Source organism: Micromys minutus (genome assembly GCF_963924665.1).
Source record: "Micromys minutus genome assembly, chromosome: 20".
Classification (NCBI taxonomy): domain Eukaryota; kingdom Metazoa; phylum Chordata; class Mammalia; order Rodentia; family Muridae; genus Micromys; species Micromys minutus.
Window position 1 is genome coordinate 52,550,258 of NC_137955.1, and position 23,546 is coordinate 52,573,803.

The 23,546-nt window shown below is 41.1% G+C and overlaps 1 protein-coding gene across 1 annotated transcript in view; it reads left to right on the forward strand.

Annotated features, from left to right (window-relative positions):
- Positions 1–8,068, forward strand: part of LOC308433805 (palmitoyltransferase ZDHHC11-like) — a gene marked incomplete at both ends in the record, with an annotated part of 30,387 nt that extends 22,319 nt beyond the window's left edge. Inside the window, 2 exons of the mRNA XM_080933891.1 lie at positions 2,069–2,109; positions 7,978–8,068. Coding sequence (XP_080790017.1) covers positions 2,069–2,109; positions 7,978–8,068 — 132 coding nt within the window. The remainder of the gene's footprint in view (positions 1–2,068; positions 2,110–7,977) is intronic.
- Positions 8,069–23,546: the final 15,478 nt, after the last annotated feature.

Sequence of the window (23,546 nt, forward strand, 5' to 3'; positions counted from 1 at the left end):
AGATGACAACAGATGCTGGCTGCGGAGGTTGCGGAGAAAGAGGAACACTTCTCCACTGCTGGTGGGGTTGCAAACCAATACTACACTCTGGAAATCAGTCTGGTGATACCTCAGAAAATTGGACATAATACTACCTGAAGACCCAGCTATTCCACTTCTGGGCATATACCCCAGAGACACCTTAGTACACAACAAAGATATATGCACCACAATGTTCATAGCAGCTCTATTTATAATAGCCAGAAGCTGGAAAAAACCCAGATGCCCTCCAGAAGATGAATGGATACAAAAATTGTGGTACATTTACACAATGGAATACTACTCAGCCACCAGAAACAATGACTTGACCAAATTCTTAAGAAAATGGCTGCATCTAGAGAATATCATTCTGAGTGAGATAACCCAGTCACAAAAGAACAGACATAATATGCAGTCACTGATAGTGGGATGCTAACCCCAGAGGCTCGCACTGCCCCAGAAACAACTCACAGACTGTAGGAAGTCCAAGAAATAAAGAAAACAAAACGAAACAAAACAAAAAAAATTTTTACACAACAAGAAAACTTTGACTATTTTCATGTTACATTTTGTTTTGTATGTACTTTGTGCTCATTGCAACTATTGGGTTTTCGATGCATACTGTCAAACCTTTAAAAAGATCAAGTACTGACTATTCACATAGATTTATGTAAAAATTATTTTAAAATCTGAAAAAAAAGTACTGACAAAAATGTATTGTATAATTTTACGCAAAAAATGCTTCAAATCTGTACATTTATCTTTGTTTTGTAAAATAAAGGTGTTAAAAATAATGTTTACCATAATAAAACTAATTCAAAAGCTTAATAAAAAAAAAAAAGAAGAAAATGGATGTGGACTATATACAAACTCCAGTTCTGATAAAAAAAAAAATACCTACAACCCAAGAATAAGATGAAAACTATGATCTCTTTATTCTGTTACTTTCATGACCTTCCACTCTGAGCTGAGCACAGATGAGGACATCCACTCTCATCACCTTTGACATCATAGCTTAAGGCACACAGCGAACAACAGGAAACTGTTTATAGGCAACATAATTCCTGAAAATGTGTAAACTAATAGCTCAACAGTTTTACAATAGACTTGCGCCAGATAAGTGTAATAAAGACCCAGAATTATACCCTTCATTTCTGATGATCTTGTGTTAAACAAAGATAGCAAGGTTAACTGGGAAGAGGGCTTCCTTGACTGGTGCTGAGCTGAATATAGCCAAGGCTGAAAAACATTTTGAGTTCTTCATCCTGGCAAAACACCCAAAGTCAACCACAGGTCTAAGTTTGAGAGCTAAATTATAACATTTTTAGAGGAAGAAAATACCTTGTGACTGAGAACTCAGCAATTTCCACCAATATAGCAGTGAGATCAATGTCTAGATAAAATGAGATAATGGAATTTAAGAAAAAGAAAATTTGATTTTCAAAAATTTCATTAAGAAAATGAAATACAAGCAAACCATTGTCAATGTGTTTCTAAATCACACACTTGTACCAAAAATACTAATGGCATTCTAATGAAATGGACTTGAGTCTGGTCAAATCTTTCACTAAGGAGGATATGGATGTCAAGGAAGGCTGTAGAAAATGGTAGGCATTTGGTAAGACCACAATAAGATACCCACACATCCACCAGCTAACTTCTATCAAAATGACCGACAGAACCATGTTACTGACAAAGCAAAGGGACCAGAAGGCTCGCCCCATGGAGCAGAAGGTGAAATGGAGATATAAATCCTCCAGTGGTGAAAGCAGTAGGCAGTCCTTAGAAAGCTGAATAAATAGTACTATCCAGCCAGCTCTCAGACCCTCACCCCCCCAGCCATGGAGAAAGGAAAACACATGTGTACATAAACATGTTTCTGAGGAAGAGGGTTCTCTGAGGAAGGGAACTGTTCCCCCAAATGTCCTTCCCAGGCACCCTCTCTTGCTTAAAAATGAAAATGGGAGCCCTAGTTGTGAAGGGCAGGCTGGAAGCCCACCATAAGTAACGTCTTGTCTCAGCTATGAACTTTCTTTCATTTGCTCCACAGGAAAAGAGTAACAACTTAACCTGGCCTAAGTCCCCACCCAGGTGAGTGGCAGCTTCCTGGTGGTATTTCATCTGAAAATATGGCTATCGGCTCTTCTTAGCTCAGAGGGCTTTAGAAAATAGTTCATCTGTGGTGTGATGTTTTAAATGAGGGAATGGCATAGCATAAAATACAGTTGTTTCACTTGCTTACTGACATTCACAGCAGTTTACGTGGTTGTACAAACAGAAGTTTCCCTCATGGCCATACTATTTATCATTGGTAAGCATAAAATAAGACTGCTTTTTGTGCAGGTGTGTTCATGCATATGTATGTGCATGTGTCCACAGAGACCAGAGATTTATTGATGTCTTCCTTAATTGCTTTCCATTTTACTTTCTGAGAGGCAGTATCTCTATCCCCCACTCCACACCCACACCCACAGCCCACCTGGTGCTTTCTGACTTAGTTTGACTGGCAAGCCAGGGAACTCCAGGGATCCTTTCATCTTTACTTTCTCAGTGCTGGGATTGCAGGCATGCACTACCACATGTGTGCCAGGGATGGAATTCATACTCTCAAGCTTGCAGGACTTTACCCATTAGCTGTTTCCCTAATTCTGTCTATTTTTCTGCATCCATATATAGCCATGTGAGACGCTGTGTACCTATCACCTGCTAACAGTGCTTGGCTTAGATTATATAAGATCCTAAGAGTCAGATTTTGTCACTGAATTCATTCTTGAGTAAAGGAGGTACTGATTAAGAATGTTCCCAAGTGACATCTCTGCCTAAGTGGAGACACCTGTTTGTTGCGTTTCTGTTCTCATATTTTTATATAGCCAAAACAAGTTGTAGCAGAGACATGGTTACAGGGTAACAGAACATCCCACCCTGGCTTTCTGTTTTGCTTTCTCTCCTTATCACATAAGCACAAATGTCTTCGGATTTTAAGCAGTTAACACACAAAGTCTTTTTTGGGGTTGTGGGTATTACATTTGACCCTCTCAGTTCTGTCACCTCTAGGGCCTGTTAATACAAATTAAAGAAAATTAGATGTTCACTCTCCTCAGACAGACACACATATGCATACCTCTAGCCTGCCCTCAGTCATGGTCCCCAAGCCAAGACACGGCAAGTGGACAGGCGTCTGCTGAGAAGACTAGAAATAGTTACTCTGTCCTAGGTCAGTGAGGCCTGTCCTCACAGTTCAGTGCCCTGTACAGGGCTGTCCTAGATCAGCATTGAGACTTCTCTAGTTGCTTCCCTGATGGCCAAGCCTTGGGATGGATGTGGGGCTGTCATAAGCACAGGAAGCTATTCTGAGGGGGAAGTCATGGACTCTCCATGAAAAGTACAAAGAGGTGATAGCCCAGAGGTAAGGACAAAATAAGAAACAGAAGAGAGACTATCCATTCCTGTCTGATAGAGGAAAGGTATACTCTCTATGAGTCTATGAGAATTAGGTCTCTCTGGAGGCCCACAAAGCACAGACTTGTGATGGATCTAGCCAATGTGCCAGTCTTCACATCATGAGTAAGTGAGCACCAGTAGGCTCCCTCTTACCAATATAACTGTCATGGATTATCAGACAACACGCACTTATCACAGACAGGAAGATTTAGTGCTGGCTTGAGTCTTAAACATTAAAACTGTGACATCCCTCATTGTTTCAACTTTTCACAAGAGCCACCTATTGAATAAAACATTCTCCATGTCCCCTTTTGATAACATGCCAAGGTAACATTTAAACACACACAATGAGTTTAAAACCCTGGCTGGTTTTAAACTCACTGTGTATCCAAGGTCATCCTTAACTACATGGTGAGTTCAAGACTAGCCTGGATTACAGAATGAGGCCCTGTCTCAAAAACAAACAAACAAACAAACAAAAACACAAAACAAATCCATCCCATAATATATACACTGCAGCGATGATGCAATGGTTAAGAACACTACTGCTCTTGAAGAGGACCTGGGTTTTCAACAGCTATATGGTAGTTCACAGTCAACTGTAACTCTAGTTCCAGGAGATCTGATACTGCCTCTGACCTCCATAGGCATCAGACACAGATGTGTCACACATACATACATACAAGCAGAACATTCATACACCTAAAATAAATCTTTAAAAAATCATATAAAATTTTCACTTCCCCACAAGTCTGAAGCATCCTCCTTATGGTCTTCAGAACCTACTGCAGATGCCCCTTCTGTATATTATATAAAGATACTTTCTGGACAAAGCTCCCTACCCTCCTATGCTAGGACCATGACACAGTGTTGTGAATTGCTCCTGGTGTGTGAGTGTCAAGGCTGTGTCTGGAATCGACTTTTCTAACACCTAACACCCTCATGAAGCATTGTCTGTCGGGCGGAGGTCACGGTAGCTTGGAAAACGTCCATTCTGCATCTCTCCATGTTTCTTCTCGATCTTCCCACAAAGGTTGAATAATTCACATTCTTTTCAACTCCACTCTTTCTGGCTGCTTAAAAGACAAAGCACCAGTCCATCTTTATCAGCTTAGATAGTGATTCCAGAATCAGGCCATAGCCAGGACTAACTAAATGCCCCAGAATGCCCCTACCCAGACAGGACATTGGTTCAGAAAGGCTTGATTGCCACCATCTAGTCACATGGGAAGCTCTTGACACCTGACTGGCTGAGTGTCAGTTGAGTGTGGTCTTTGGCTATGCTTGTTCCTACAGTATTCGTGGTTTGGGGCCAAACATTATTACTTGTCTACACAGACAAATTTATGTCAATCTTAACAGTTACTAACAGTATTACTTTTAGTTTTATCCAGATAAGATGTGTAGCATTTTGGCACTTTTCATTTAGTAGCAATGAGAACAGTGAGAAACTTGTGTGTGAGACCCAGTCTCTCACCGTATCTCCCAGGCAAGCCTCAAACTTATAAACTCAAGGGATCCCTGCCTTTGTTACCTAAAAGTAGGTGGTACAAGCCCGTGTCATGGAGCCTGACTCAAGAACAAACATTTTTCTCAGGAACAAACGTTCTAAAAATGTTTTGGCCAGTTGGATTTGTTGTTGTTGCTGCTACTGCTGTTAAAAGGAGTTTTCCAATATGAATGGCTCTTTTCCTACTAAGGAAGCAGTAGATCATTTTCAAAATGTGTTTATGGTGTCTTCTCATACTGTGGAGGCCAATATGAAAAGCTACAAAATTTCCTTCTGTTTTGCTTTAAAAATAAAAGTCACCCTCAATTAAGGTTGTATAAGTGACTCCAGGGCAGTTTGTTAATGTTTTTGGCTAATATGCCAAAACACTTTGCTAGTTTTATTTATTGTTTTACATTTTTGTTTTCAAGTTATCTTTTTTTTTAATTTGATGATATCCACAGATAAGATTATCTTATTTCAACAGAATAACTATTGGTTGCCGCCTCATTACAAATACACATTTTCCAATACTCTAGTTCCCTCACACGTTGGCTTCTGCTGGTCACTGGTGCGTACCTCATTTCCCCATTTTTATCTCCAGTAGCACATTTCCCTCCTAAGACTTTGCTGTACTTTTGGCAACTCTTTCACATTTATTTCTCCCATATAAGCTTTCAAATCACGTTGCTTTGGCAAAAAGCACAAATTTTGGACTGGAGTTGCATTAAATGCACCCCTTTTCTTAAGGAGAAGCTAGTGTTAGGAATAGTGAAGACCTCCGGTAGCCTGTCTCTACAGGTTAAGAATAGGCTGGCCCTGTGACCCCTTCCCATCCTTTGTGCTCAGGAGTTTATACCTTGCAGAAAATTTCTTCTATCGACCCCATTTCTCCCTGTAGTGCAGAGTCAGAGTCACTCCTGGGACTAAAATCATAGCTGAAGGTTCACACTTCATGCAGATACTGACAGTTGCTTTTCCATTCATTGGTCAGCGAGGATAGCTTATTCTGGGAAAGAATTATTTTCTTTTAGGCCTATTTCTTTCTAAATTGGTTTCTTAGAAACTTGATTGGCAATACTGTTGTGTAACCACATTGTTGTGAATGTCGGTTTGAAATATTACCTAATCCTTTAAGCAGACTTCTAGAGTGTTTCTTCTTTTGTTTCTCTTCCTGACATTCTGGCAGAAACCTAACTGGAGCTATGACTATAGCTCCACTCCAGATCCCCAACAACTTTATTTCGTTTCTGACTACCAAGTGGATGCACATTATAGAAAAAGTTTTTAAATTGCAAATTTTCTAAGTAAAACTAAAATCCCCCTTACCCAAGTCTCCTGCCCACCAGGAGTCCAGCTGATATTTCCTCAGTTTTTCTTTCTAGTTCTCTCTCATCAGATACTTAATTCTCTGTCTAATCAAACTGTAATCATTCCTGTCACTCTTGGGGTCTACTTCTTAAACTCCACATTTTTGTCAACATGGCTAAAAGAAAAAGGACCATGTTCTGTAAGTATAAGTGACCTCATCTTTGGAGTATACACATTTCTCACTTCTGAAATATTATTTTTACTTTATAGTATTTATTATTTCCCAGTATGATGATGAGTTAGCCATGTGTTGGAAAGTTCAGTGTGTGTGCATTCGGCAGACCACAGGGCATAGTCAAAACTCTCAAGATGCAATGCTCAATACAATACTACCTGCTCTTTTGTACCACATGGGGTGGGGCAAGGCATTCTTCATGCCACAATCATCTAGGAGGGAAAAAAGCTATAGTAGACATATTCTGCGTACATTTGTAATAGGTCCCCTGACACTTTGACATCCCTCTAAACTTCACCCTAGCAAGAGGCTTTGCTAGGTCAGAGGCTCTGGAGTCCTTATCATGATTGGTTCATGTCAACATACACATTCACCCAGGACATGACACACTCTGGAGTTTCTCGAGTCCCTGTACTTTCAGATACAGAAACAGTTTCTATGACAACCTAACAGTGTGGATATAGATAATAAACAGACACTGGTCTGCTTTGGCACATCACAGACTAAGTTTTAGAGAACATGGTTATTGTCTTAGTCCTAACTAAGAGAGGGAGACTGAACCATTCACAAGCACAAGCATGTGCTCATGGTCTATAATTTCAATCACAGGTATTGCTTAGTGGAGAATTCTAGCCCCCAGCCTCACAGAGCACTTTTTCTAATGGTTGTTAGACTATGTAGTGGGACTATTTCCTTTGGCACCTGTGTCTGTTGTAAAATATTCTATGAAATAGATGGATAGAAATAGGAAGCAAACAGGAACAAAGACTGGGATTTCACATAGGAAGAATGTTCTTATCTGATTTTGAGGGAGTTCCAGTCAGCTGCTGCCTGCCATGTGGCTTGAATTGGTATTCTGGTTCTGCAGAAGACATTAGCAGAAACTCATTGTCTCCACACACAGCTGGGCTTGCCAGTGTCCCACAGGCAGCATTGCCTCTTATCAGTCAACATTACCCAGAGGGGTTGAGGAAGAGCTTGGCTACGTGCTTTCAGGAAGCTTCTGGAGTTCACTTTTCCTGAGATTACTGATTTTACCCTCAACACTGTAGGCAGCATAGCTAGCATTGTTGTTCTCATATATTGAGTCTCTGGATTCTTCTGCCTTCTTCTAGCTTTATGTGGTTAACATTAGCACTCTGAATATTCCAGGCCAGCCTCCTACATTAGCCTCCTGGATCTGCTGCAAGAAACTCCCAAAGGTGGAAATGCTGGGTGCATGTGGTGTGACCTTTTATCCACTTGCAGACACCAGGGATTAGACTTTGCAAAATAGGGTCTGACATGGGGCCCAAGCAGTTTGAAGATGCACCTTTCTGTGTATACCATTGGTTAGAAGTCAGGGTCCATCACGCTAGAATCCAATCATGGTTCCCCATTGTGCAGTACACATGGCTATTGCTCCAAGATGCTGGGATTTGAGATGATTTGGATTCAGTGATGGAGTCTTTCTTAAGATGATGTGTCTGTCTTTGCTCTTTAGAGTGGAGTCCCAGAAGTTCCTGCTGTCTACTCTTTCACTGCAGTCAAAAGTGTGTCCCAAGGCTCCAGATCCAAAGACTCCGCCACAGTGAAGGTGACTAGAGAGTGCTGACTGGGCCTCTAGGACATAGCCTAAATCACCTGTATACCCACAGTTCCCCCAACCTAAGGAAAGAGGGTTGCACTGAACTCTTGCCTGCCTGATACTGTTTTACCACCATCATACCACAGTTTAAGATTTTAAACTTTTGTTTCTACAAAAGTGAGAAAAAGAAGGAAAACAGAGGGATAGAAATTCTTAACCCTGAGGTGTCTGGATGACAAGAGGAAGTGGGGTAGAAAATGAAATGCAGAAATGAAACTACTAAAATTGAAACAGCATTTATACACATTAGTGAAGCACACTGAAGGCTACCATTGTAATGTATATCCAGAACTAAGAATTACAATTAAGTGTTGAAAACAGATGGTTAAGAGGCCAGTAATGTTCCCTGACATAATGGCACAACTTGGAAGTCTTTGATTTTGCTATGGTACAAAATTAATACTAGAAACCATACTTCTAATTTGGAATTTTGATCTCTTCCTAGGCTAGTGGCAAGGATTAGCCCCTCTCTCACGATGGAAGTATCAAGGCATCAGCCCAAGATCAGGAAGAGACACTTCTACTCTGTGGAGCATGATGCTGCTGAGCCATGGTCTTCAGTAGAATATGTGTATTATGTGTATTTTGGACTTAAGATATTTTCAATTTATGATGAGTTCCTCAGAATGCAAACCCCATTGTCATTCAAGAATCATCTATATAGAAGAATCTTAGCAATGATAGAGTCTAGGTGTTAAGTACATATGCATTTTCACTTTCAAATTTTCTAGATGTTTGAAAATTTTCGCAATAAAATGTTGAGGTATGACTTGGTAAAAAAAATAAACTTGGCAAAAGTCCATGTATTATGTTGTGCGTGATGTGGTATATAGTGTGTAATGTATGTGTAACTGTTTTGTGTAATATGTTGTTTGTGGTACCTATATTATCTGCTTTATCTGTGTAGGATGTGGAATATTGTGTCTGTATGGTGTGTGGGACGTCTGTGATATGTCTGTGCTGTGTGTCTGGAGTGTGCTAAGTTATGTCTGCTGTGTGATATATGTGCTGTGTATGTTTATATAGTATGTGGTATGTATGTGATATGTATGTGATATATCTGTGTAGGATATTATATGTACTGTGTGTTATGTGCTGTGTGTATCTATGTGTGATATGATACATCTGTGTGGTGTGTAATGTACATGGTGAATGTATCTGTGTGCTGTGTGATTTGTTTTTGTGGTGTTTGATGTATGTAGTATTTGATGTATATAGTATATATGGTATAGTTGTAGTGGTGGTGTGTACATGTATACATGTGTGTTGCAGAATCTCAGTTGATTCCTTGTGGACAGGCCAAGAGAATTGACCAGGTCAGATCCAGTTTTGCTTGTGCTCCACCTCTGGGGGCAGCTACTAGTGGGTTCCTGGTGATGGTGGCTGGAGAGGTATGAATTTTGAAATTTTCGAAGGTTACTAGGGCTTTGAAGGAATTCACTCTGCTTCAGTTTTTGATGGTTTCAGAGAGGTTGCTTCTTAATTCCCAGAGGGCTCCACAGCTGCCTGGAGTGACCCTGAGGCTGGAGCAAAGTCTTCAACAACTCTTATCTCGACTTTTGCTGATACATGTTATGGCCTGGTTGACCTGCCTGAGACCAGCAGCCATCAAAAGCATCTGAGTCCAGGTTCTTTAGACCACTAGCATCCTGGCAGGAAACGTGGCAGCATGCAGGCAAACATGGTGCTAGAGAAGGATATGAGAGTTCTACATCTTGATCTGCAGGCAGCAGGAGACTGTGAACCACTCTGACATAATGTGAGAGTATATGTAACTCAAACCCCACACCCACAGTGACATACTTCCCCTGATAAGGCCATAACCATTCCAGAAAGACTATAGCTTCTAATAGTGCCACTCCCTGTGGGGCAAGCATTCAAACACATGAGTTTATGGGGCCAGTCCTGTTCATATCACCTATCCACTTGGGAAAAGGCCCAAGAGCTTACAGCTCTCATTTCACCTGCTGTGGGACAAATTTTCATCTGCATTTAAAAACATGAGTGCCAAATACAGACAGCAATATCTAAAGTAGGTTAATGGATCCAGCCTCATAAATCTCTATTTAGTTCTAAATCTTTCCAAGTTAACCATATTTTTGTGACACCAGGTGCTTTACAATGCAACGAACATGAATGGTCATTGCAGGTTCAATAAAACATAGAAAATCTTGTCTGTAATAGGAAACCAAACTGTTGATTTGTTTTTTTTATCCAATGAAAATTCAGGCTTAATGACTTGACTCATGAGTTATACAAAAGAAAAATTTAAGTAATAATGCTCTATACAATCTTTTCTGGGAGTATAAAAGAAATGAAAATACTCCGGCTCATTCTGGTCCCATCTGACACAGAGTCTCTGTAATGTCATAGAAAGTGCCCTAAGTCAATATTTTTGATGAAAGTACCAATGGATATCTGGCTTTGGTGAACACTAAAGACAAACAGCTGAGAATGTGGTGAATGTGGAAAAGCCATCTCAGCAGATTACACTAGATCCACACAGGGAGAACCTGTTTGTGTGGTGATCATTGAGACCCTCACCTTCGTCAATGTTAGGGGAGTGTTATGAATGGAGAGGGTCATGTGTTTCTCCCTGCACTCACACCCTCCCTGTGTTGTGGCCAAAATCACACACCTGAGCTTTGTTAGGGTGTTGTAGATACAGTGACCCCATCACTTCCAGGTCACCCTCCACAAACATTCCACCCCAGTTTTTCATATGCAATGAGTCTGAGGTGCAGGTGTCTCAGGATGGCCCTGGGAGTCATTAGTAGAGGAAGGTCACTATGACTTAAGACAGAAGGAACTTAACTTCCCATCTTTAACCCATTTGTGATTTACATAAATGGAAGCATCAGTACTATTTCTACCTTTAACCTGCTTGTGCATTACATGAACAGAAACAAACAATGCTGTTGGGGAGGGGAGAGAAATAAATTATTGTTATCATGAGCCTGGCACCATAAATATAGCATTATATGCCATAACAGATTGAAATTTATTCCAGAAACATAGAATTGTCTTGAGATTCTAAAAAACAACTATGAGGCCTGGGGATCCTTGATTTCAAGGTCAACCTGGGCTATTATCTACAGAGAAGAGAGACTAGAGCGGTGGGAGTTACAGTCATCAGAGTGCACATGTATGACATTGCCAAAGAACAAATAACAGCTATTTAAAAACTATGATTAGATAACATATCATACCCATTAGGATGGCTACACAATTTAAAAAAGAATAAAGCCCAGAAAATACAAAATATTGGTAGCAATGTAGAGAAACTAGAATTCTTGTGCCCTTGACTTACACTTGGAATCATTTTGGCTACTCTAAATTACCATAATGCACTTTAGGGTCAACCTCTCTGTTTTACCTTTAAAAAGCCTAAAGAACATTCAATGGTGATTGTGGGAGGTCTATCATTTCAGCAATATTTTGTGTTCTACTCCATGAACTATAGATTGAGGTCTCATTTTTCTAAACAGTGATTTTTAGATTCTGTACAAATTTTGTGCCAGTTTTGTTAAATTCACTGTTTTCAATGGTATTATTAGTTGAATAATTTTAGCTTTTTTACTTAATATATGCAGATATGAATAGTGTTCTGTATACTATTTAATCTATAACCCTGTATTATTATCTGCTATTTTAGTGCTGGGTTAAAGGTATAAACCACCACTGTCCAGCACTTTATTATTATTTTTGTTAATGTTTTTATGTATTTTGGGATTATGTTGACTGGAGCAAAGGATAACTTTAAGGTGGTTCCACAATGCTATTTGGGAAGGTAGATAGAGGATATTTGTAGCTTACTGTTGCTACTGTGATGGAATTCATATGTGAGCAGGTATAAAGGATATGATGTTTTATGAGCCTGTGAATGTCAAGTAAGATGCTGATGAAACAGCACATGAGGCAGCATCTGAGGACAGAAATGGTGGGCAGGACCACACTGTGAGGGAAGAACAAGGATTATGGGAACATGATGCTCACAGTCAGGTAGCAGAGATGCCTGCTCTGGGGAAACTACAGGACAGATTGACAGAAACACCTACCTAGAAAAACCCTTCATGACATCAGCAAGTCCAGCTGTGGCCCTAACCCTGGAGGTCATAGTCACTGAATGAAAGAAGTCGGTCAGGGCCTCAGGCTCAGTTCATTTCTAGTCCTGTTATTTCAGGTCCTCAGATACCTTTCTTCAGATGGCACAGTTCTGGAACTCCTATGCTGGAGACTGGTGAGCAGGGGAATACTCATGGACTTGGGTGTCACAGAGACCTCATTCCAGGGATGTCTGGGGAAGTTAATGTCTATAACCTCAAGTTTCTGAAACCTCTCAGGCCTCCTACTCTTTCATCAGGAAATAAAGGAATGTAATGGTCAATTTGAGAAATAGGTTGTGTGAGAAGGTTGGGAATGCAGTTGCAGCTCCTCTCTTGTTCAGACTTTGAGCCACAGAATGGGAAGTGCAATTCTTGGTTAGAGACAGACTCTGAACAACTTGCTTTTAAGTAGCCTACATTTAAAAAGAGACTTATTTATTTTATGTACATGAATGCTCTATCTATATGTAAATCTGCATGCCAGAAGAGAGTATCAGATCCCAGAAATATATAATTGTGAGCCACCATGTGGTTGCTGGGAATTGAACTCAGGACCTTTGAAAGGGCATACAGTGCTCTTAACCACTGAGCCATCTCTCCAGCCCCTACCTTTCACATTTTAGCCACTTGAGATGGCTATTCTTCCTTGTCCACTTGACTACCTCTGGAATTAATTAAACCCAAGTAGCTGGATATATTTGTGAAGGATTGTTTCCTTGATTACATCATTTGAAGTCAGAAGACCCATTGTTAATGCAGGTCTATTTAGGTGGGAAGAGACCCCTTTAATCTGAGTACAACTTCTGCCAGCAGCCTATATAACAACATGGAAGAAAAAAAGCTTATTCATTTTGGCTACTTGCTATTGCTCTCACTGGCTAGCATGTGTGTGTGTGTGTGTGTGTGTGTGTGTGTGTGTGTGTGTGTGTGTATACTATACATAAGCCATATAAGTCATTCTTATAGATACTACATAAACACTTCATTCTATAGGTTCTGTTTCTCCAGAGCATCTTGACTAACACATTACTTATCTTTGAAAATGGAAGATGTACTGCTGGCTGCCTGGAGCTAGAGCAGGGGCCAGCATAGCATCAAATTCTGTGGCTTGCCTCCTGAGACTTGTCCACTTTTTCTTTCTCTTTTTCTTATACCTTGGCACATATTCTTTAAAAAAATGGACAGAAATGTAATTCACTGTTACCTAGTGTCATGGATCTTTGAAAAATTGTACTTTTTTACTTAATACCATATTGCCAAATCTTCTTGTACTTGACATCCTGTGGTCCTTTTTCTTGATTACCTCTGTATTATTGATATAAAAATATGTTGCCATGCCAGATCTGTGGAGGCTTCTCCTGGCTCTGCTCTTGGCAGTCAAACTGCTAGGCTTCTGAATGTTCAGCTCTGCTCACGAAGCTGTTTTCTTTTTTTTTTTTTTTAATTTTTTATTGGATAATCTCTGTATTTACATTTCAAATGTTACCCCTTCCCCCCCTTCACTTGTTTCCATGAAGGTGCACGCTCCCCCAATCACCCTCTCCATTTCAGTGCCTTGACATTCCCCTACACCCGGAAAACAAGCCTTCACTGAACCAAAGGCTTCTGCTCCCATTGATGCCAGACAATGCTATCCTCTGCTACATATGCAACTGGAGCCATGGGCCTCTCCTTATGTGTCGAAGCTGTTTTCTAAAGTTGGCCTGTAGGCCGCACTCCTATGGTAATGCGAAGAACGTTCTAATAATTTAGAATACTCCAGTCCTGCCTGTGTTGTGGATAGGTAAATCTAGCATTTCCTTCATCACTAATGAGGCTGAGTACATTTGTTTTCTTTTATTTATTTATTTATATTTATTTAATTTATTATTATTTTACTTATTCACTTTGTATCCTGCTCGTTGCCCCCTCCTGCTTGCTGCCTCCTCTTGCTTGCCCTCTCCCAAAATCCTTCCCTCATTCCTCCTCCCCCTTTCTTCTGAGTGGGTGGGGGTCCCATAGGGTATCTCCCTACACCAGCACATCCTCTCCCACTGAGGCCAGACAAGGCAGCCCAGCTGGAAGAACATAACCCATGTACAGGCAACAGCTTTTTGGATAGTCTTCACTCTGAAACAATTTCTTATGCTGCCCTGATCTCCTCATACTCAAACCCAAATGCTGAGGCTGTAAGAGTGGCCCACCACACCAGGCTTTCCTGAACAATTCTGCTGAACCTGAGACACACCCTTTGTCAGCTGGGTAAATCGCAGGTAGAGTTTTTAGGTGTAGAACTTGACTGTTCTTCATTTAACACCATCCAATAAACCAGGGCCACAAGTGCCAATATAGCCACACTTAAACTTACCTTATATATAACACATTTTTGATCTGATTAATACATCTTTCTACTTAAGTACCTGAAAGAACAACAGTTATCTTTTACATGTATACTTAATAATAGTTTATTGTGGTATAAGTCCTTTTCCTATGGCCCATTTGAGTATAGGATGTGAAGTAGGGATCTAACTCCTTCTGTATCCTATTTCCATCTTGTCCCGTTCCTTTCAGTGGGTAGTCTTTCCCACTTCTGCTCCATCAGAGTGTACATATACACACGTGCAGGTCTGTGTCTACCCTCCTTGATCAATACCACTTATCTGTCTCTCTTTTCTCTAGCCCTCCCATATTCTAAGCCTCCTAAATTTTGATAAGCAAAAGTCTCTTCCAGGAGGACCCTCAAATCTCCAGTATTACTGTTCTAGTCTTTTTTTCCTGTGGCAGCTCCCTTTGTCTTGTGTCCTAACAGCAGAATCTTTGCTCCCCATGGGGTGGAAGAGGCTGTCTGTTAGATGTGAAGGCCCTGCTGAATGTTCTGCACAGAAACAATGGACCTCTACTCCCAAACCTGTGCTCAGCTGCACATCTCAACCCATCCATTATTCTTCAGCTCTGACCCTGGTATCACTATACCCCTAGGTCTGTACTTGTTCTTCTTCCTATGGCAAAGATGATGGTTGTTGGCTAAGGATCTACCTCTACTTGTAAATCCTGTAATAGTGTCTTATTCTCTGAACGTTAGCTTCCCCTCTTGTGTTCTCCTTCAAAAACATACTTGGCATGTTCATCTGTATGTTTGGGTATTTTTTACTTGTTGTTTTGTTTTTGTTTGTTTTTTGTCTCCCTGATCCTGTGTTATCAGCATGGTATAGTGTTTGCTGCTGTTTCTGGATATTTCTGCAAGGACCGTAAGCAAGTGTGTTAGAAATGCTTATTCAATTTCTCATGTTGCAGAATTATCTATTTCTCCCTTTGAGTTCAAATTCATTTTGAAGTTGCATTATCTCTGCATTTAAATTTCTCTCTTTGGGGTCTGGAGAGATAGCTCAGTGGTTAAGAGCATATACTCAGTGGTTAAGACCCAAATTCCCAGCACCCATGTCAGGATGTTCGAAACTATAACTTTGGTTCAAGAGCATCCAATGCCTTCGGCCACCAGCAATGTTTTATGTGCATTTTACTTTTTATTAATAACTTCTAGTTTCACTCCACTATAACTAAAAAGTATAATTAATGTGATAGAAAATGTTTTAAATGTACTAAGAGGGTTTTTGTTTTGTTTTGTTTGGTGGTGGTTTGACTTTGCTATGGTCTGTCTTAGGAATGTTCTATATGCCACTGTTTGGTACATGCATGTTGGGTGTAATTAGTTTGTGGTGTTATTTAAGTTTTCCCTTTTCCATTTTGGTAAGTGTCTGATTGCTCCATTGATTACAAAAAATGGTATTTTGAAGTCTTCCATAATTATTGAAGAATTCTATTTTTGCTCCACATATTTTAGGACAATGCCTTTTGGTATGTAAATTGAGTCTTTTATCAATAATATGTGATGTATTTCTTTGAACACTGTGTCTTGTTTGGTTTGGGCCTTGGTTGTTTGAGGATGGACAAAGGGAATAGAATTCAGCAGATGACCAATAGGATGTTATGTGCGTTCATATAATTACTGTTAAGAAAAAACATCACAGTTTTTACTGTCTTGTGATTTTCATGGATTATGTTTACTCATTATGGACCCAATAACAACCATTTACTATTGTTTAAGTATTTATTTTTTAAACTTTTCAGAAAAGAAAGGAGTTAAAAATGTAAGTATAATATTTGAATTATTGTTGTACTTGTATTTAACCTGTTTTCTTTATCCCTTACAGGTTTGTATAGCATGTCTTTGTTCTGAATAATTCCCTTAGCAGGTTTTTTTTTTCCACTAGGTATTTCTGGTGACAAATTTACTCAATTTTTGTTTATGAGAAAATGTCCTAGTTTCTCCTTCATTCTTGAAGGATAGAAATGCCAGATGTAGAAAATTTTTACTGGTTTTACAAGCCATCCTGACAGGAACTCAAAATAAGGCAGGAGTTTGGAGGTGGGTGCTTATGCAGAGGCCATGGAGGAATGGTGCTTACTGGCTTGTTCCTAGGGATAGTCTGATTTCCCATAGAACCCAGGATTATTGCCAGCCCAGGACTTCCCCCATCAATCACTATTAAATAAAATGCCCTACAGTCTTGCCTACACATTGGTTCTTATAGATGCATTTTTTAAAAATAAGGCTCCCTCCTCTCCAGTGACTTTAGCTCGTGTTAACATAAAGCTAGCAGCACAATCTGATCACCTGAAATAAGATCATGGTCTTAATCTCTTTGCCACTTGTTTCTCATTAAGAAGTGTGAGGTACCATTAGACCACAAAGAGAGGTTTCAGCCTTCTCCTATTCTGTTACTGTGGTTTTCTAAGACTGAGTTCCTGACCCTGCCACTCCATCTCAGAACTCTCTTACAACATTTCAGAAACCAGCTGACGGGCAGGAAAGATATCATAAACCTTCTCACTTTGGATTTGGTTGCTACAGACTCCTTTGGCAGATGGGCCTCTTTTTCCAGCTACATAACCTGAACATGTGAGCAAACCTAAGGTGTATTCTGGAGAAAGACTACAGTGTTGGGTTTTGCACATGCTCTGGGATAATCTATTTATCATGCAAGCCTAGAGAAAGAACAGACCCATAACTAACCATCCCTCCTCAGACCTTTGAGCAGTGTGTAAGAACATATTCAGAAGAGACAAGCTGAGAGGAGACAAGCTGAGAAGCTAAGAAGCAGAAGTCAATATGGGGAGATATGGAAAGACTAGAAGACACTGAGCTCTCACAAAAGCAGAACTGATGCCTTCAGGGGAAAGAATAGAAATAACACCACACACAAAAAAAGAAAACTCTCGGTGAGGCAGAGAATAACTTGGGAACCAATAACTTGGACTACCTTGGAATGCCTTTTTTAATATTTAATATTTAATGCTATAAAGCACACTGTAACTCTCTTTAGACATACCAGAAGAGGGCATTGGATACAATTACAGATGGCTATGAGCTACCGTGTGGTTGCTAGGAATTGAACTCAGGACCTTTGAAAGAGCGGTCCATGCTCTTAACTGCTGAGCCATCTCTCTAGCCCCACATAGAATGTTTATGGGACAACCACAGACTGTATACTGCTGACTCCGTATTTCTGTGAGGTGGTTCAGCATTGTAGGCTGCCAGGGCCAGACCCTTGTTTACAGTATCTCTTGGCTGGCTACCACAGAAGCCAGGACACTTTTGCTAACCTCTTGCACAGCCAGCAAAGAAACATGGACCCCCCCTCTCTCTGTGTGTGTGTGTGTGTGTGTGTGTGTGCATGTGCTCACATGAACACTTCATTTATGTGTGTGTGTGTGTGTGTGTGTGTGTGTGTGTGTGTGTTGGTTTCATAAAGGATGCAGAGGGCAGAGCCAGATGAAATAGTCATGTTAACAAAACAAGGCTTCATGTGATTTACCAATGCTAAAGCTATAATCAGCCTGGCAGATATGAAGAGACTAAATGACATTTGCCTCTCTTGATCTGACTATCAGACTCTCCCCAAATGGGAATCTCCTCAGGAATCTCATTCTAGAAGGAAAGGGTACCAGCCAGGGAGAAAACTTGCCTTCTGGAAAGATCTCATTTCAAATAGTTCTCTGTTTAAGCCTCGATCCCACCTCAGGACCTGGAAGATACATTTGAATTTGCTAGATTTTTTTTTTGTCCCTCTTCCCAACATGGCCATGTTGATAATTTTTTTTAATCTGGCTCTTTTTATTGGTTTATTGAGGACTGGTGGCTAGATATAACTTGGGGCACAGGCTGTAACCCCCACGTACAATAACACAGCCCTGCTTAAAAACAAAAACAAAAACAACTATTCACTTCATTAGCCTGCTAAAGTTAGAGTGCTTTTAAACATTTGTTTTCAAAACAGCTGCCATTCAGTTTTAAATGACAGACACTATGATGATGCCTCTTAATGAGTCATTGGGAACATCTGAGCATTCTCTCAATCTCTCAGTAATTCCTCAGTATTTCATTACTCCACAAAAGGGGCTCCAGACAAACGAAGTTACATGGCTTCTTGGCTTCTATACAACCATAGGCTTAAGGTGTATTTTAAAGATCATCCATACAAACGTATGACAAAAAGGATGGAGAGAGGAGAAAAAAAGTTAGTCGAAGGGAGCCAGATCTCACAGAGACCCACCTGTCTGCCTCCAGAGAGCTGGGAGAGAAGGAAAGGAGGAGGGATGAGACTGAGTGACAGGGATTAATGTGGGGCTATTGCTTATAGCCCCAGTTGCTGCTCTGGCTCATGGAAAGTGACCCCTCAGAGCACACAGAAGCCCAGGGACTGAGGGGTGGCTCACTTTCAACTCAACCTCCAGGAAGAAGCCAGCCTTTAGCTTCCAGAAGGGTGATCCCAACTTACATATAGAAGGTTCTCCAGAAAGAGATGAAGTGCATGTGGCAGGGCAGCTAAAGATATCAGGAAGGGTGGCAGATGTACTCTGCAGTATGTGCCAGGGTAGGGTACCTGAACATGGAAGAAATGAGATTTTCAAAGGAAGTGTCCAGACTATACAGTAAATCTTGTGCCATAAAATCACCATCTCTGCATAAAAAGCATACTTTTATTTGCACCTGGGGTCTAGAGTAAATGAAAAGACCTTCCAGAGGCTGGAGGAGAGCTTAGGGAAGTGCGGTCAGCCTAATGATTGAGCTTCTTGGCTGAGATCTGGAATGCACAGAGCTGCGTACCAGTTCCGAACTCTAAAACAGGAGAAGCCGGTGCGATCTCAGCCTAACAGAAATATAATATGCAAAAAGATCAAGGCATGTGCAGAACTCCAAGTCTATTAATCAGAGCTGGTTTCTATTCACCGTCATGATACATACTGTCTTTCTTATCTGGTGTCCAGGTTCAGGTCAGGACTTCATGTCTTTCCCATGGCTACTTTTAAGATTTCTACCTCATAGTGCACCATCATGCTTTTATATTCATTCTTTTTCATATCTTCTCTGTGTCTCTTGTCTGTCTCTCGTGTGTGGGTGTGTGTGGGTGTGTAGGCCAGAGGACACCTTCAGAGCTGTCCACCTCGATTTTTTTTCTAGAACTCCATCTGAAGGTAGTTACATATCCCTGACCACCCAGGTATGTTCTTTTTATCTTTTCCTGTGCAAAGCTGCTAACTCTGACCTCTTGGATTGTCTTTCCTTCTTGTTACTCAGCCTACTCATCATGTGTATATGGTTTTCACCACTGAAAAACTGATTGGATTGTTGTTATTTTCCAAATGAGAGAAAATAGTTAATGATACTTTTAAAATGCACTTATGCTGGGTTTGGGCCAGTAAATTTGTTTGTTTCTTAACATGTCAATTTTTCTTGAAGCTTTGCCTAATATATCTGGTTAGATGCCAGAAAATGTAAAGCTTACGTTTTCTTGGAGTTGAATATTTCTGTATCCTCTATTATTATTTTGTGATATCATTGTTTAATATCAGTTTGGTCTTTTCATGCCTTGCTATTAAGTTATGGATAAGATCAGAGTGGACTCATTCAAGGGTGACCACTGCCCCAGGATTAGATAGTTTCCTCCTTTGTCTGAGTAACCTGTGCTCTGCTGAACACTTGAAGAACCTTATGGTGTCCCCTCTCCTAGGTTGCATGGCTTTTCCAACTTGGAGATCACTACCTAAGTTCTTCCCTATACGCCATAGTTTGGAAGTTATTAGAGCTGGGTGTTCATTTTTCAGAGACCATAGTCCTTTACGTTCAGACATCACATCTATTTTGTGTTACTTCATAGAGAGAGAACCCCGTCTTGCTGGGAGGCCCTTTGTGGCAGCTATTCACATGCTAGATACCACTATGTGCCTTTATAAGTATTGCTTTCGAGCAAACGCCTTTTTCAGACACACTCAGGTTCTCCCTGTTATTGACTGGGCTGTGAACCACACACTTCATACAATGTCAGGGTCTTCAGACCTGTGCCCTCAACTGGACACAGGAAGGTGGGGGATCTTTTTCAGGAGTTAGTTGATGACCATTGCATGGGGTTAAATATAGAGATGTCATTCTCTGCATTACCACCATGAGCCTAGAAGGAAAGGTTGAGCTAGCTGATAATGTCTCTCCTTCTACCGGGATGGAGACCTTCTGGCCACAATAGGTTACTGGAGCTCCATTTGAATCTCATCTTCCATTAGGTCTAAGCTCCCATTGTTGACCAGTGTGACTAGAATTCCAGGACAAGGCTGCATAGGCAAATTTCAGCATGTGCCTCTGTGAAGAAGGAAGCTCTTAAAAATGTTGTCCTGTAGGCAAGATGGATATCTACAGCCAATCTAATCCACACTTTGTCACCATGGGCTGCAAATTCAATCCAGACAAGCTGAGTTATCTCTTGTGGAGGAAGACACTGTGCCAATCCTTGAGGCTGTTGTATGGCCAAGAACGTTTTTAGCTAAAAGAAGCAAAACTTTAGGTTCTTTAAAACTTGAAACATTTTAATACTAAATTTGTAGAGTTATAGTTCAAAAACAAAATGTGATATTTTAGTTAATAGCATGTATATGTTTTTCATGTGTGGTGAATATAGAAACCTAACAAAGCTTTGTTCCAGAGAAGTCCAATGGGAATCATTGGTCAGCTGAGAAGGGCTTATTGGACTGGATCAGATGCCTCCAAGTGGAAAGGGCCACTTACCCATCTCTTATGCTCCGTGGGCCAAATGCCTCCAACACATGCTTCTTCTTGGTTTCAGATGGGATTTCTGGGGGTCAAAGTCAACCAGAAATATCATTATGGCTGGAAAAGAAGACACTCAGCAGAACCCCAGGCTTAGAGAAGCTCACCTATTAGAATTTTCTGTGACTTCTTGGCTGGGCTATTCAGTGACAACCTGACCCTGTTGTGACTCCTGGAGATAAGCTCTCTGCATGGAACCTTCCAGTGCCACATAGAATTAAGCTTAGGCCACAAGCAGAACCTTGTTTAATGGTTTCTGAATTTGGCCCTGTATGGGCAGAAAGATGTAAGGTGGTATGTAGGTAGAATGCATTGCCATCTTCAGGTCTGCTTCCTCACAAGGCTCTGGCAGTTTCCAGCCCCATCTGGTTCTGAAGGCACTACCAGTATCATACTGAGTAGAGGTAGCAAGGCCCCGAGGCTGGGCATTCCTCTTTTCCTTTGGAGTCTTACCTCTGAGCCAGGCTTCAAAGCTATGAGGCTCCTGGTCTCAGTTTAGTTGCCGGGCTTGGTTTCTGTTTGACAGTCATAGAGGGTCTGAAATATGCTCCTGGCCTATAGGTAGGCCTCCCTGGCATCTTCAGCTAAATAATTAGGGCTTACCAGACCTCACCTACCTGCTCACAACTACAAAGAGATATAATTTGGTTTTTAAGACATAAATCTTTCAGAATCAACCAGAAGCAACCCTAGAATTCAGGTTAGGGCCAGGCTAGGATTGCTAACAGCAGCAGGTAACTTTCTATATGCCTCCCTTAGGACTTCAGAGAGAATCAAAGTCTATCATAAAAGGCTCCTCCCAGTCAGTAACAGCTCTCTGGAGTTGTTTGCTAGGGCACTAGTTGCTCTCTCCCACAGTGGGCTGCATTTCCAAGCCTCTCTGTAGGACTATACCTCATAGGCTCTTGTAGTGGGCTGCACCTCCTGTTCTTTGTATAACTCCGATGGAGCCTTCTATGGCAGGTTTCTAGGATGTGGGCTGCTAAGACCCTCCCTGGAGGAGACAGGAACACTTGTGCAATCCAATTGGAAACCTGCCAGTGTCTCAGGCTCCTCTGCCACCTCATGTTCTTATCTGAAACTCAGCATAGCCGGAATCCTGCCCCCCCTCCGCCCCTCCGCACCCCCCAGTCATTGTTCTCAGAGTTTGAAGGTTGCCACTGATCATTCATTCATTCCCTCTCTGAACTCCATGCTGTCCCCAGATAGGACCCTTTTTGGCCAGGCTACTGGTCTGTCATGTGCAGACACCCCTCATGGACTTGTGGTCTTGATGATCCAGGCAGGAAAAGAAGCGTTTTCCACTGAACTATATCCCTCAGATCAAGACCCCGTTTACATATAAGGTCACATTTTGAGGTTCTGGGTGTAATGAATTTGGAGGCCCACCATCACCCCAGCAGAGGTGTTTTGCTGGGTCACTATGAAGGATGCTCACCGGAGGCACATCCATTCCGATTTGGTGCAGGTGCCCTGTACAGACTGTCTGCAGGTAAGAGTCTTGAAGCTTCGGTAGCTGTCATGATGTAGTGGGGTCAGCTCAGAAGACACTATCCAAACCCATCAAGTGGAGATCTTAGACCATGGTTGCTAACAGTGGGGCCTCCAGAACTTTATTATATTGACAAAAGTCTGCAGAGGACCTGGATTTGGTTCCCAGAACCCCCATTAGGCATCTCACAATTACCTGTAACTCCAGATTTTAAAGAAGTCTAACTTACCCATAATCTGGTCTCTGAGGGCACCCAGCATGCAAGTGGTGCACATACTGACAAACAGGCATATGCATATACAATAAACAAAAATAAAATTTAAAGATAGAGTCATCATTTGAAAACATGTGAATAGAAACATAAACACGAATTTCAACTTTCAGAATCTCATTCACATTGTTGATTTTCAGGGGATGGCACGGCTTTGTGGGACATAAGGCAAGTGGCCAAGCCAAGATCCCATAAAAAAGGAGAGGGCTTGGGTTTGGATCTCCATTCCTCATAGTCCCACAGTCTTGAGCTTACATGGCTTCCATAGTGAGTGGGAATTCTTGGGAGAGCAAAATTAGAAGCGACTTTTAAGACATTTTTGAGTAGCTGAAGAAAACAGAGTCTTGAGAGATCTGAGGGACAAAGATTAGTATGGGGAGGGATAATTTGCTCCAAGTGCCCTGGTGGACCTCATTT